General features: G+C 42.1%; 2 protein-coding genes across 12 annotated transcripts in view; one reads left to right on the forward strand and one right to left on the reverse strand.

The window, feature by feature from the left end:
- SLC19A3 (solute carrier family 19 member 3) overlaps positions 1-16,358 on the forward strand; it is a 73,750-nt gene that overhangs the window by 48,811 nt on the left and 8,581 nt on the right. For 3 of the 8 annotated variants that reach the window (XM_073359855.1, XM_073359856.1, XM_073359852.1), the window contains exons 2-4: positions 7,469-7,629; positions 8,059-8,875; positions 15,132-15,324. In XM_073359855.1, coding sequence (XP_073215956.1) covers positions 7,480-7,629; positions 8,059-8,875; positions 15,132-15,324 — 1,160 coding nt within the window. In that variant the 5' untranslated portion in view covers positions 7,469-7,479. Of the gene's footprint in view, positions 1-3,457; positions 3,585-4,664; positions 4,686-4,848; positions 4,871-7,468; positions 7,630-8,058; positions 8,876-15,131; positions 15,325-16,358 lie in introns of those variants that run through there. The other 5 variants (XM_073359859.1, XM_073359853.1, XM_073359854.1 and 2 more) reach the window with 4 other exon arrangements.
- The window catches only part of LOC140917320 (C-C motif chemokine 20-like), a 67,871-nt gene that overhangs the window by 32,347 nt on the left and 19,166 nt on the right, over positions 1-16,358 (reverse strand). The window lies entirely within an intron of this gene.

Consider the following 16,358-nt stretch of genomic DNA (forward strand, 5'->3'; position numbering starts at 1 on the left):
TTCCAATTATTACATTAGAGGATGCTGTTTTTGCAGTATCAAAGACCTTGGGTTAGATTCTGATCTCAGTTAAATTAGTGCCAATCTGAAGTAGCTCCACTGAAATGAATGGAGATATTCTACATTTACATTAGTACATCTCAACTGAGATGAGCATCTGGTCCTTGGGCCAGATCCTCAGATGGTATAGATCAGCACATCTCCATTGACTTCAGTGGAGCGACATCAATGTATCAGCTGATGATCTAGCCCTTTATCTTCCCCTCAGTTTAAAGTTTTTTACTGATCAAATTACAGGAAAATTGAAAGTCCCAACTGGGCTTACATCAACATCAAGCTGGACTTATTACACAGACATATAGCCCAGAAAATCATGACATCCTTAACGATTTTGTCCAGCTTCTTGAATAGAATGAAAAGGTTAACTCTTAAGTAGTAAGAACACATGTGCGCATTAGAAACACTTCACCAGGAACCTTTCAAAAGACTTATGGAACAGTGGATAAATGTGCATGATTGCTGTGTTGTGCATTTATGGACTTTCTGCTAAGATTAGACCAGACGGCTCATCTCTCAAACCCTCACTAATTGGATCCTATAAATATTCCAGTGTCGCACAGATAACAAATGTATTTTTAAAATTGTAAATATTAATGATAGTTATGATTGTGAATGAGTTTGAAACACTTAGCATGCAGCCTATTTCCTCTGAATCAGCCAACAATCTACATAATGTAATTTCTTCCTGCAGACCACTGTTCCCTCTAAACTGTGTGCGTGTGCACACACACAGATCCTAAACCCCACGCACACAGCGAAACACCACGCACACAAAAAGTTGCACAGAAGCACAAAAATTTGCACAGACGAAATTTTTTGTGCACACGGCCTGTCAAAAATTAGAGAACATTGCTCCAGACTTGTAAAAATATTTATTATCCACAAAATCAAGAATTTAATATTTTCTGCTCAGTATGCTGTAGTTGAAAAATTAGAGTACTGAAATTCCTAAGTTATCTAAATAATTCCCAATACAATTATTTTATTACACAAATGTAATAAAAAGAAATTACACTTTCAAATTTTTAATTTTTTTAAATGACCATTTTAATCAAGTATTTTCTTAAAAAGACACAGCCCAATACTGACAATAGTCATTTGTTTCCACTGAAGGTTTAAAGATTGGTGGATAAGGTCTAGAGTTCTCATTTCTGCAGATAACTTTTTATTCAGAAAAGGGGGAAGACCTTTCACAAACACAATACAAATGAAGGTACAGATCCTGTGTTGTGTCCATCTGAGATGCTTGACACAGCTGGCAGGAGCTGGGGAAGGAGATGTGTAAAGGTGGCATTAATCCACCTTTACACTTCACCAACCCCAGTTTTACAGCTTTCTGGCTGCTGGGTCAGATACCAGTGTAAAGTGGAGCAACCTCAGGACTACTCTTTGTCTTGCTGCCTACATTTCCGAGGAATCATTGTGGCAACTAGGAATTGCTGAGGTGTATGGATGCTCCAGTCACCTCTGTACAACAGTGTGTAGGATTGGGGGTTATGCATGAACTGTTATGGATGCCCTAGGTCACCAAAGGATTCCCCTGTGCGGGCAAAGTCCTTGAGTGACCAATTAAAATTACTTAAAGGCTGCAGTTACTGCATTTATGAGAGCAAAGAGACTAAGTGTGGTTAACAACTGCTGTATGCACCTTGTATGTTCTACACCTGCAGAAGGGCTACCCATTATCTGAGAACTCAAGGATCAAGTAGCTGTGCCTTTTATGGAAATAATGTATTTGTTTTAAGAAATAATTTATTCCTGAACTACTCTCTGCCCTTAGAAATGTAACATTCAATTTGCTTTGAAATTTTCATTCTGTGGCAGCTCCTCCCAGACAAGCTTCCCTCGTCTCACCCAACCCAACTGGTAGCCGTCTCTCAGTTGCTTTCTCTAGTGCATATATAATTCTTTTTCAATGCTGGGGCTGCCTCTGCTGAGCAGACTTGATACAGTCATTTTATATCCTTTGTAATTTAAAATACGCTATAAATACTTCCAGTATCCACCAATCTTTACTCTAAACCTTCCATTACAAAAAAATGAGGACATTCAAGGGCGCAGTTGAGAGTTTTCAGGCTCAACCCTGGCATGCTTTCTTATGGGTTAATTAGAACGTGAAAAATGCCAGTTCTTTCAAGACAGTGAATTACTTCTAACCCTTGAGGAGAATCTTAAGTATTTGATTGATGGGATAAAAACCTGTGCAGCAACAGCATTAGTTACTTTTTGGAAATATTAGATACTGCAGAGAACGAAGCAATGGATGAATTTGACTGGAATTCTCTTTGGCTTTCATTTAACTACAAATCCCTTAGTTCTCGTTTTAACCTCTCTGCAAATGCTAAGAAATGGAAAAACTGAGGAGAGCTTCCGAAAAAAATATGTATAGCTAAATTCACAAGTCCCACACCTGACCAATATGAGAACTGCAGGTGGCCAGCCTGTCTCATGTTGGGCACCTAACAATTTAAGCACTCAGATACCTGGCCACTTTTAAAAATGTCATCAGTCTAGACAGACTGACATTGATCAGTGGGGATGGGAAAATCTTGGGGAGTGTGAGGTATAGTGAACCAAAAGTGGTATGGAAGGGAATACAGCTCCCCCTCTACTAAAAACAAAAAGGGTTTCTTGGTTTAGCAATACAGTGCTATTCTCCACAGCTCCCCCTTCTCCCTGGTTGGAGCACTGAGAACGGAATCTCCTGGGTCCATCTACTTTGCAGACACAAAAACAGCAGTGGCTAATGTTTTCAAACTGTAAATTGGCAGTTAGAGAACCTAACAGACCTATGCTAACCTAGCCCAGTTGCAGATCAGGTCACCTGGGAGGTCTCAGAACCTTCAAACTATACAGTGTACTTATATGTACACTTCATACATTTTTGTGGGCTGACTTAATTATTCTCCCATTCACTAACCTTCTTCAACTCCCTCCTCCAGACTCACATCTGTTGTGACCTCCTCAGGAAATTAGCCCAGTCAGTGACCACTGTGGGGCAGTTGGGAACAGATATTTTCTTTTGTAAACCATTGGAATGATTTGGAACATCAAACTGTTCAGTAACTGACCCATGTCACCTCATTACACTTGTCCTCCATCACTTTGTTAATCCACACACACTTTGTCAATTAGATAGCAAGTTCTTCAGGGAAGGAATCATATTTATAACCTGCAGTTTTACACAGAGACTAGCACAGTGTGTCCCAGTCTTGACTGACTGGTGCCTTTTGGCCCAGCCGCAATGCAAATAAATAATACTCCAGAATTAAACTACTATTCCTTTAAAATGTTTGAATTAATTCCAATGAAGCCAACTGGGCGTACTTTCAGGAAGGCGCCTGGTAAAACAAGTTGAAAGACAAGTGCAACAGGAAGGAGGCCAAAAACAAACAGGAGTACAGTAGCTGGAATAAAAGGGGAACAGGGTTGAACTAAGAGGAACAAAAGAACATGGAATATTAAAAAGGGAACTCTACCAAGGCGGGGCAAAAGGAAATCAAGAACAAGCCACAACAGACAAGGTTTGATTGCATCTGAATTTAAGAAACCTACAATCCAATAAATGCAAAGGAAAAAAGGGAGAAAAGAAAGAGAGGGAAATCAGTGCTATTAGAATATGAGGGACATAAGGGAATGAGGGGAAAGAGAAGCAGCTCTGGAAAAAGTGAACTGAGATTAGAATCTGGATGGGTAAATGGGAAAACAAAGAGGTGTTGTTGCTGTTTGACAATCAAGGGAGTTTAGCAACTTTCCAAAAGAAGTGCAGAGAAGCATTAGCATAAAAGAAGGGGTGGCAATAAAGAGAAAAGTGAAGAAGACTGGTAACCCCCCCCCCAACTAAAAAAGGAAAAATCTTGTTAAGAATGATTGTGGATCATATAAGTTAGGTGCAAAAAAAAATCACTTATACTCTTGGGTAGCAGACTTGAAGAAAGAGACTCCGGGGAAGAGAAAACAGGGACACAGTTGTAAGAAACCTGTGCCTGCATTGGGAATTAGCCTGCGTGTGTGCTACAGTGGCTCTGGGTGTAGTCACTGGGGTTGCTAAAGTATAAAACAAAAGGTTAGACTAAGATTTGCTGAAACCTGAAGAGGATGATGTTTATGTAGCTCAGAACAAAGATTACTGTGTTTGATTTGATGAAAAGAAAAGGAGGACTTGTGGCACCTTAGAGACTAACCAATTTATTTGAGCATGAGCTTTCGTGAGCTACAGCTCACTTCATCCTTTTCTTTTTGCGAATACAGACTAACACGGCTGCTACTCTGAAACCTGTGTTTGATGAGATACTAGCTGTCAAGCAAATATGCCTGGACACTTGACTTGGATATTAACTGTGGGTCACATTGTGCCCCGCTGCTCCATGGATCCACATGAGAGTGGGGCGTACAAAAAGCACCCATTTAAGCCCCTGCTCATTGCTAGCACTCCTAGCAGTGTAAGAAAAACTCACAAAGCGGATGGGGAGAACGCAGGGGTCCCCAACCCCTTGTGTTGGTCCACATAGCTGGCCAGGCACGCCGTGCGGGGTATTTCATAACTCTTGAAGGAGCGTAGTGGCAGATTAACTCTGAGAAGCAAACCCAATGAGGAGCAATTGCAGCCTGGGTTAACCACGCAGGTAACATGAGCTTTGTTAAAAACGTTCCTGGTATACTGTTAAGTGCACATTGAAATCCATTCTTTGCTGTTACTGTTTGCAGTCTCTCAGTATCATGTGAAGTATATTTGTTTATTTACAGGCTTATCCATGATGTTGTATCTTAGCAGCAATAGTGGTATAGCTTCTCTTCAAGAGAAAAGAAGGTGAGGAATAGGGTGACCATACGTCCCATTCTGGCTGGAACAGTCCCTTTTTTAAGCCCTGTCCCAGCTGTCCCGACTTCCCCCGCCCCCCAAAGGAGGCATTTGTCCCGTTTGCTCTTGCCAACTGATCAAGTCCGCCACAGCAAACAGGACAAATGCCTACTTTTGGGGAAAAAAGTGGGGTGCAATGTGAAGGGGACAAACAGAGATGCCAACCCCCCCCCCAGGGGGAAGGTAGGGCTGGGGGGCGGAGGGAAGCAGCATTCCAGCATGCGGCGCCCCCACAGTATTCCAGCTACCAGGCAACAGCCTGGCGCGGGGTTGTTTCCAACAACAGCTGGGGGGAACGGTGGGGGGGGGCAGGCAGCTGGGGGGTTTCATGTTTTCTCTTTGGGAAATATGGTCACCCTAGAGAGGAAAGGTTATTGTGACTAAATGGGTAGGGTAGAAGACGTGGCAGGGTCAGAACATGCTGCTGCCACGGCTGCAACCTCAGCAGTGGAAGCAGGAATAGTGGCTGCAATGACAGGGATAGACCGAAGCAGGAGCAGAAGTTCAGTAGTAGCAATACAGCTCTCTTGTACAGTGGTGCAGGCATGTGCTCTTCTGCTCTCTACTTTCTCATCTGCTCAAGTGTTGAAGATGCTGGGATTATCTTGCCCCCTAGTGGCTACCCTACAAAATTCACATAGGACCAAATTAATCCCGGTGTAAATCCACTGAAGTCAATAGACTATGCCAGCAGTTCTCAAACTGTGGGTTGGGACTCCAAAGTGGGTCACGACCCTGTTCTAATGGGGTTGCCAGGGCTGGCATTAGACTTGCTGGGGCCAGGGCTGAAGCCTGAGCCCCATCGCTCAGGGCCAAAACCGAAGCATGAGAGCCTCAGCCCTGGGTGGAGAGGCTCACGTTACAGGCCCCCTGCTTGGGGCTGAAGCCCTTGGGCTTTATCACCACCCTGTACCTGGAGTGGTGGGGCTTGGGCTTCCCCCCCACACACACACCTGGGGCAGCAGGGCTTGGACGGGCTCAGGCTTTGGTCCTCCTTCCTGGGGTCACATAGTAATTTTTGTTGTCAGAAGGGGGTTGCGGTGCAATGATGTTTGAGAACCCCTGGACTATGCATTGCCTCTGATTTTGAAAAGTGATGTAAATCAGAATCCCTACTTACTGCCCTGTCAGGGAGCCTAATCAGGTGTGATGGAAGAAGGTATAAATTAAAGTTGCCTTTAAATCCCTTACTTTAATTTATATATTTTACATACACACCCTGTAAATCACTTTGCTTCCTACAGTAACTCTTCTGGCCCATTAGTATGTGAGTTAAACAATCTGGACTCCCTTAGATTTAGTAGATGTAAGTAGAGCAATTTAGAAAATATTGTATCTGCACAGAAAAATGTAGATAATGGGATTTTTTTTGTTGTGGAAATTTCAATGGAAAATTTTGACTTTTCATCCCTAAATTTAAAATGTTGAGACTTTCAGGTTTTCCAGTGAAAACTGAAATTTGACAGAAGCGTACATTCCACACAAAAATCTGCCTAGTTGAAAAAAAAAAAATTTTCCATCTTAAAAATTGATGGAAAATTTTCAATCAGCCCTAGGTATAAGTTATACATTGGCAAGAGGGTGAAAGCTGAAATAAACCTATGGGGATCTAAAATGGTGTAACAGATGCATTGAGGTGACTGAAAACGGTACCAGCTTAGATTCCCAATAGATTTACCAGCTCAAATTTAGAGGTCATATTGAAGATGGTGTAAGCTACAGTCGGACTTCCTAAGGGAATTTAAGTTAGGGAATTTACTTCCATTGACACATCTCCTCTGAATTATGCCTGAGTTGGGGGCCAATGGATTTAAACTGGGTGTTAATTTGTTCCATAAACCCCAACACATGAGAGTGCAAAAACATCTGTTTTTTCAGTTTCACTATGCCCTATTTAGGGATAACTAACAAACAACAACAACAACAGTAGTCACTTACATTTTAAATAGTTGGACAGGATCCAAAGCTGACTTCTGTGGAATCCTGCCAATTTACACTGACAGAGGATCTGGTCCAATGTCCTTTCCACAGTTTACTACTATGATCCTTCTCCCCTCCCTTGGTAGCCTGACCTCCCCTGCACTTTGGGAGATCTGAACATGAAAGTAGGAAAAGTTGGGAGGAGACGTTTAATAAATAGACAAACTATGCCCCATTTTGCTCTCAAGTAGGAAATGGAAGTTAAAATATTCCTCAAGCATTAACTGACTGAGAAAAATTTTCTGTGGTCAATTTGGTTGCCATTCAACACTTGAGAGAATAATGCAACTGAATTCCATAGCTAAAACTCTTACAAGCAGTCTTTTGTAGGCCCTTAAAATCCTGTAAAACAACAACAAATTGAATGGAATTTCAGTGTGCATTTCAACAAGAGATGTTCACTTACACATTTTTAATAGGAGGAGGCACTCGTTTTCAGTGTTCAAGAAAGTTTCTTTAGCTTCTGGACCTTCTAAAAATAATTAACTGAATTTTAAAATAGCCTTCAGTTCCAGTGAAGAGCACCTGTCTTCTATTTAACACACCATTTCCTTCACCATATTTTAGTTGGCCAGGCCATGGCTTGCTGGAAGAAAATACGAAGCAGCAGCTGGATTTATCCTACCCTGGTCCTCTGCATTTATGGGTTTTTCTCCCTGATGAGGCCATCAGAACCTTTCCTCACCCCTTATCTAACAGGACCAGATAAAAACCTGACCATTGATGAGGTATGGCTATACACTGCTTTCTCATTATATGGAATAACAAAATACTGACTATGCTTTATTCTTCAGAAAGAAAGTATCAGACAATCTCATTTACTCTCCAACATTTATTACAGAAAGATACATGCATGATATTTCCCCTGTGAAAGATTAGGAGCTCAATCCTCATTTCTGCCCTAAAGGGCCAATTGAGAATTCCCTGACAGAAGGTAATATTCAGGGGGGCACGTAGACAGCATATGTTTTAAAACGTTAAGGGAACAAAGATAAAACAAAGATTTTCCTATTAAGCAGCGAACAGGGCAGTATAAGATCTGTGCATCATGCATACTTATATTGCTATATTTTATGCACTGAATTAACAGCAATGAGTGTGATGCTTTCTCCAAGTTAATTCACAAAAATCACAGGATTCCTTCCTTTCCCTTACAGGTTACAAACCAGATTTTACCAGTTTGGACATACTCCTATCTGGCGTTGCTGTTTCCTGTTTTCTTGATTACGGACTATATGCGCTATAAACCCATCATTATTCTACAAGGCCTTAGCTTCATTATTACATGGCTGATGCTTTTGTTTGTCCAAGGAGTGCTAGCCATGCAGCTGATGGAGGTTTTTTTTGGGATGGTAACAGCCACTGAAGTTGCCTATTACGCCTACATTTACAGCGTTGTCAGTGTTGACCATTATCAGAAAGTGACTAGTTATTGCAGAAGCATCACACTTGCTGCAACCACAGTTGCGGCAGTGCTTGGGCAACTTTTAGTGTCTTTGGCAGAGCTATCCTATTTTTATCTAAACGTCATTAGTTTGGCTTCTCTGTCCTTGGCCCTCCTAGCCTCATTTTTTCTACCAATGCCAAAACATAGTATGTTTTTTCACAAAAATCGTATCCCTGAAACTCCCCAAGGAGCAACGGATCAAGACACAAAGTCAAAAGCAACCAGCATTAATGAGCAGCCAAGTTGCCAAGAGGACAAAGACACTGCGAAATCATCCGTCCTTTCCAGGACCTTGCCTGAATGTCAGTCTGACAAGCATCAGTGTCACATGCTTGTGCAGTTATGCAAGGATGTAAAGGAATGCTATTCCACAAAGAAGCTTCTTTACTGGTCCCTCTGGTGGGCTTTAGCCACTGCGGGCTATAACCAGATTGTGAATTACGTCCAGGTGTTATGGGACTACAGAGCACCCGCTAAGAATAACAATGTTTATAATGGGGCTGTTGAGGCAGCAGCAACATTTCTGAGTAAGTAAACAACATAGTATTAAAGTTTCAGAGTAGCAGCCGTGTTAGTCTGTATCCACAAAAAGAACAGGAGGGCTTGTGGCACCTGAGAGACTAACCAATTTATTAGAGCATAAGCTTTCGTGGGCTACAGCCCACTTCATCAGATGCATAGAATGAAACATATACTAAGAAGATATACACACACACACAGAGAAGGTGGAAGTTGCCATACAAATTGTAAGACGCTAATTAATTTCTACCTTCTCTGTATGTGTGTGTATATATATATATATATATATATATATATATCTTCTTACTATGTGTTTCATTCTATGCACCCGATGAAGTGGGCTGTAGCTTATGCTCTAATAAATTTGTTTGTCTCTAAGGTACCACAAGCACTCCTGTTCTTTTTATAGTATTAAAGTATTTCCTCTAGTAAATTCTAAAATACAAACTATACCAGATATACGTTTTAAATCATGTGTGCTCCTATGATGTGGTTTAAGTCCATTTCATGCCTATTAAGCATTCCACAGTAGGGGTAAGCAGGTTGTACATTCAAATTATAGTAGTTCATGTGAAGAACGAGAAGCCTCAAATTTAACACCATGTGTCAGGGTTCCCTCCCCACTTTGAACTTTGGGGTACAGATGTGGGGACCCGCATGAAAGACCCCCTAAGCTTATTTTTACCAGCTTAGGTTAAAAACTTTTTCAAGGCACAAGCTTTGCCTTGTCCTTGAACAGTATGCTGCCACCACCAAGTGATTTAGACAAAGAACAGGGAAAGGACCACTTGGAATTCCTATTTCCCCAAAATATTCCCCTAAGCCCTTACACCCCCTTTCCTGGGGAGGCTTGAGAACAAACAAGATGAGTACAAACCAGCCTTGGATTTTTAAGACCCAAAAAACCCAATTAGATTCTTAAAAATCAGAACTTTATTAGAACAACAACAAAAAAATAAGAACAACTCTGTAAGATCAGAATGGAAGATAATCTTACAGGCAGTCAGATGCAAAACACAGAGAATCCCTCTAGGCAAAACCTTAAGTTACAAAAAGACACAAAAACAGGATACACATTTCCTCCAGCACAGCGAATTTACAAGCCAAAACAAAGAAAACCTAACTCATTTTTTAGCTAGATTACTTACTAACTTTACAGGAGTTGGAGGGCTTGCATCCTTGATCTGTTCCTGCAAAAGGCATCACACAGACAGACAAAAGCCTTTTCCCCCCCCCTCCAGATTTGAAAGTATCTTGTCCCTTCATTGGTCATTTTGGTTAGGTGCCAGCGGGACTACCTTAGCTTCTTAATCCTTTACAGGTGAAAGGATTTTGCCTCTGGCCAGCAGGGATTTTATAGCACTGTATACAGAAAGGTGGTTACCCTTCCCTTTATATTTATGACACCATGCCATGTATTTCTCAAGGGGGCTGACTCTCAAAGTGTAGTCTTTAGCTCGATAGAGTTTTGTGCAATACTTGGTGGTCTGTGGAGAGCGCACTGATCACATGGACCTTGTGTCCAGCTGCTAAATTCATTCTAAGGAGCTCAAAATGCATTGCTGCCCTGTTATTTTTCCACATGGGCCTTGCTATGTTTGGCACTGGAATATTATTCATTCATGAATGGGAAGGGACGATTCTGTGAGACACTCCCTAAGACGACATGGATCTCACTGTGAAAAGTTAAAGAAGTCCTTCAATAGAGTATGGTGCACATTTTGAACGTATTGTTGTGTACGTTACTTCTCTTGATGAGATCCAGGCCAGTGTACTTATTAGAATTAGCTATCAAATGATAGGAAGATCAGTTAATATCAAACTTAGTTTTCAGACGTTTAATACATTCACAGTCAAATTTCAGACTGAAGCATGGGGTTTGGAAGTAATATAGGGTGAGGTAGTAGCATCCCAGAGTTAAAGTGCACACCTAGGATTTCATTAGCGGTCCATCGCTAGTTAAGCCTTCTCTCACACATAACCCTGTTGCCTCGCTACTCATATGAATAAAGGCTGCAAGATAGAGCCAATGGTCACCCTTCCTTTATAAACAGGAACTTTAAAAAAAAAACTCTAAGCCCTAATGAGAAATTTCTAAATCCTAATTGGCATGTATAATGTGGGGCTAGAAGAGAATTTTTTCACCAAAAATTTTAAGCGAACTCTACACTCACTATCCTGATGAAGTGGATTATAGCCCATGAAAGCTTATGCCCAAATACATTTGTTAGTCTCTAAGGTGTCACAAGGTCTCCTCGTTGTTTTCGCTATCTTGAGATACCGGAGTTTTAAAAAGGAATTAGGGACCTGGGTCCATTGCTACCCTGCAGCTGGAATAGTTATTTATCCCAGTGCAAAACGAATGCAGAATGCTACCATCCCAATCCAGCAGTGTTTTACACTCACTTTGCACTGGGGTAAATGGCTGCAAGGCAACAGTGAATCACTCCCAAGGTGTTTCCTCAGATAAATTCTCATAACCATTCTGTATCATGTCACATCTCCAAGAGCCCAGCAAGTTCACACATTGAGCACTAGGGTCTTTGGCCCATCATTTTCCAGAAATGATGGTATGTAAGCAATTGTGATACTTTGCCTGATTAGGAATGAGAGAACACTGTTCTCTGTTGGCACACTACAGATTTTTCAAGACCAATGAAAGGTCTGGCTGGCCTAGCAAGTTTCACAAAAGGTCTGTGGGCTTGGTAAATTCAGTCAGTCAAAGGATTTGCTTCAGGATTCTGACTAAGCTTCTAAAGCCACAAAGGAGTTTGGTAGATTTTAAAAGGACATGATCAAAGCTCAGTGGAATTAGTAAGCTCCCCAGGAAACCCTAAGGGTATGTCTATACTACGAAATTAGGTCAATTTTATAGAGGTCAATTTTTAGAAATCAATTTTATACAGTCAATTGTGTATGTCCCCACTAAGCAAATTAAGTCGGCAGAGTACGTTCTCACTCCCCTGGCTTGCATCGACTCATGGAGCGGTGCACTGTGGGAAGCTATCCCACAGTTCCTGCAGTCTCTGCTGCCCATTGGAATTCTGGGTTAAGCTCCCAATGCCTGATGGGGCAAAAACATTGTCGCGGGTGGTTTTGGGTACATGTCATCAGTCTCCCCTTCCTCCTTCCCTCCGTGAAAGCAACTGCAGACAATCATTTTGCTCCTTTTTTCCTCTTTCTACAACAGACCTGGATCGATTAGATAGGCGGTGGGATGCTCTGTGCCACCGTCCAAGCTCTCTGGAGGCTTTCATCTGCTTCCAGTTCCGTCTGGAACTGTTCCCTTGGCGCTGGAGACATCAGTTCCTCATTGGATTGTAGACCTAGGCTTGGTCCCTCTGGAAGCGATGCAGTTGATGGGGCTGTTTCCGTTGACTGTGAACCATTCTCCGCTGGTGCACTATGTTGGCGTTCAGGCTCCAGCTGAGCCTCTTGTGTAGGGTTATAGACTGCTGCCGGTGCAGGTTCGGTGGGGCCCTCTGATGTTGGGGTTGCAAGTACTGGATTCAGTGCTGGCAATGGTTCTGGTGCTGGTTGTTCTGCCGGTTCTGGTTCTGAGACTGGCTCTGTCTGGGTCTCTGTGACTGGATCCACTAGTGCTCTTGCAGATGTTGGCATGGGGTCCAGTTCCATCACCTCTGACTGGGTCCTGATAGAAGTTTCCGGAATAGAGCTAGGTGTGACAGCTTGCTTAGCCGGGCCGCGGGTGACCATTCCCACCCTCTTGGCTAGCTTCACATGATTAGCCAAGTCTTCCCGCAACAGCATGGGGATGGGATAATCATCATAAACTGTAAAAGTCCACGTTCCTGACCAGCCCTTGTACTGGACCAACTTGGCTGTAGGCAAGTCAAAAGAGTTTGACTTGAAGGGTTGAATCATCACTTGGACCTCTGGGTCGATTAAATTGGGATCCACAAAGGAATAGGGATAGCTGACACTTGTGCTCCAGTGTCCCTCCACGCGATGACCTTCTTCCCACCCACACTCACAGTTTCCCTCCACTCTGAAGGTATCTGGGAGGTATCAGGGCTTGAGGACCTCTGGTGTGATTCTGGTGCAATGAACTGTCATCTGTTGGGGTTCTTGGGGCAGCTGGCCTTTACATGCCCCAGCTCGTTACATTTAAAACATTGCCCAGCTGACGGGTCACTGGGGCTAGGTGGGTTGCTGGAGAACAGTCTGGCGGGACGATAAGGGGTCTGGAGTGTTCCTTGGGGTTGGGGACTTGGGCTGCCCCCGGTAGTAGGGTGTGGTCTGAGGGTGTCCCTTCTGCTATCCACTCCAACTGCGACTAGAGTTGTTCCTCTCTCCTCCCTCCACCCATTTTGTTCCGGCTTGCCCTGCCTCTCTGGCGGTCTGGGACTGCTCGTATTGATCAGCATAAGCAGCAAGACTTTCTGCTGAGTCCATTTTCTTATCCCATAAACATTGTTTTATATCCTCCTTGGATATATTCAGGAATTGCTCCTGTATCATCAAATCCCGCATTCCTCCAAAGTTAGTTACAGCCCATCCATTGAGCCATTTATTAAACCATCTGTCATCTGGTTTACATAAGCCACATTACTTAGTCCAGGTCTTCTCTCAAGGGCTCTAAATTTTACTCTAAGTTTCAGGTGTAACTTGAAATTGTTTTAAAACCAAATCCTTGAATTTATTATAGTCAGAAGCCTCCTCAATAGGCTTCTTATTGAATATGTCCAGAGCTCTTCCAGTCAATTTTGTGACCAATGTGGTCATCTTGTGAGCTTCAGGAATTTGATGGAGTGTGCACAGTCTCTCAAGGTGAGAAAATATTCAGCAATATTACTGGATTCATCATACTGTGGACATAGTCGCTCCCATTTGTGGATTGTTGGGGAAGGATTGTTAGGGTTATTCGGTATATTCTGCTGAGCCTTTGCCTTCTCCATCTCCAGTGCATGCTTCCTCTTTTTTTCCTTCTCCTCCTTTTCTTTTTCCTTTGCCTCCGTTTCTCTCCTGTGGGCAGCCTCTCTTTCTTTTTCTTTGGCTGCTTGTGCATCCATCTCTGTATGTCTGAGTTCTACCCATCTTTCATGTTCCTTTTGTTTTTCCTCAGCCTCAAATCTGGCTAATTCCAGCTTCTGTTGAACAGTGCAGTCTGTCATCCTGCCATTTTTGTTTTTAACTAACTGTACACCTGAGAGTTAGAAAGGAAAAAAAACCACACTGGCTTGTAAAATTTTGCTGTGCTGTAACCGGATACTTTTTTTCCTCTGATAGCTGTTCTCAGCCTACAGAAAAATCCTTTTGTTATGCCTGCTGCTCTGTCCCCCAGGCAGAGACACAGAATCTACAGCTGCAATCACCTTTTACAAAACCCTTTAAAATCTTGCTGTGCTTCTGGTTCAAAATGATCCCACTGCTCTGCCACCATGTCAAGGTTCCTTCCCCACTCTGAACTCTAGGGTACGGATGTGGGGACCAGCATGAAAGACCCCCTAAACTTATTCTTACCAGCTTAGGTTAAAAACTTCCCCAAGGTACAAACTTTGCCTTGTCTTTGAACCGCATGCTGCCACCACCAAGCGTTTTAAACACAGAACAGGGAAAGAGACAATTTGGAGACGTCTTCCCCCAAAATATCCCCCCAAGCCCTACACTCCCTTTCCTGATGAAGGCTTGATAAGAATCCTCACCACTTGGTACAGGTGAACAAAGACCCAAACCCTTGGATCTTAAGAACAATGAAAAATCAATCAGGTTCTCAAAAGAAGAATTTTAATTAAAGAAAAGGTAAAAGAATCACCTCTGTAAAAACAGGATGGTAAATACCTCACAGGGTAATCAGATTCAAAATGCAGAGAATCCCTCTAGGCAAAACCTTAAGTTACAAAAAGACACAAAAACAGGAATATACATTCCATCCAGCACAGCTTATTTTACCAGCCATTAAACAAAAGGAAATCTAACTCATTTCTAGCTAGATTACTTACTAACTTAACAGGAGTTGTAAGGCTGCATTCCTGATCTGTTCCTGGCAAAAGCATCACACAGACAGACAAACCCTTTGTCTCCCCCTTTGTCCCCTCATTGATCACTTTGGGTCAGGTGCCAGTGAGGTTACCTTAGCTTCTTAACCCTTTACCGGTGAAAGGGTTTTGCCTCTGGCCAGGAGGGATTTTATAGCACTGTATACGGAAAGGTGGTTACCCTTCCCTTTATATTTATGACAGTTACTATTTATTTTATAGTGTGGCAGATATAAAACGCAACATTCTTATATCTTCTCTCTAGGTTCAGTAACCTCCCTGGCAGTAGGATACGTGAAAATTAACTGGGATCTTTCAGGAGAGCTAGCACTGGGAATCTTCTCTGCACTGAATGCTGGTTCTCTATTTCTCATGCATTTTACTACCAACATCTGGGTATGCTATGCTAGCTATCTAGTTTTCAAGTCATGTTACATGCTCCTCATAACAATAGCAACGTAAGTACAAACCATCATCAGGCTGAATAGTTTATGCACAGACTTCTTAAACAATAAAAAAGTCACATTAGACATTCCTTCAGTTTAAAAATAATGAAGTTAGCATTAGATTGATTACAGCTCATTAGCTCCTTGAATTAAATCAATATATTCCCCAATTTTCATTTTAAGGGGTTGTTAGAATAGTATGGTGGACTAAGACAAGAAAACAAGGACAGCAGCCAACCCGTACAAACATATCCATTTTTCCTCGCATAGTTACAAGTACAACACTGCCTTCAGCTGGGTGGAACGTCAATGGTGTTTGAAAGATGTCACCCACAAGTGACCACAGAATGCAGAAAGAATAAGCCATAATGTTTCTACATAACTGGGAATGTTTCAAGGAATTCAGCAATTAGTTATATTATGCCCTCTCTATTTCAGCTGGTTAGGGATATCCGGTGGATATTTATTGCTTTAAGTACATTTGAGATATGATATAGCTATGTCACAGATGGGGTTAAGAGCTACTAAATTAACCTACAGCTACACTTAGGTATATTTACAGCTTGCTGTTAGGTTAATTGGTGCTTTTAAAAAGAACAGACTGATAACAATAAACCCTCAAACCTTTGTTTTTAAGAAAGGGGGAGAGAGAGAGAGAGAGAGTGTCATTGAATTCAAATGAATTTTGCTTCTGTTACATAGCAGCTATATAGACATCTTCTCAAGGAAAAGCCCATTAATGGATCTCAATTCTTTCCTGATTACTTGAAAGCCATTAGAGGAGTTAAACCTAACACATTTACAAGAACCCTGGCACCCCATTTTTCTACAATCAAGTAAAATGTACAAAATGAACAGAATTAAATAAAGAATGTGCGAAGAGCAGTATTCCTACATTCCCATATGGCAGATACGAAGCACGCATCTGTCTACACAACACACACTCGAGCTAGTGAGGAGCTTTCAAATTAAAGATTTTTCATCAGAAGATCCCAATTCATCAAAACTGAAACTGATCGAAACAGGCCCTTTCCCATTAACAATCT

The sequence above is a fragment of the Lepidochelys kempii genome, chromosome 9 (assembly GCF_965140265.1).
Source record: "Lepidochelys kempii isolate rLepKem1 chromosome 9, rLepKem1.hap2, whole genome shotgun sequence".
NCBI classification, from domain to species: domain Eukaryota; kingdom Metazoa; phylum Chordata; order Testudines; family Cheloniidae; genus Lepidochelys; species Lepidochelys kempii.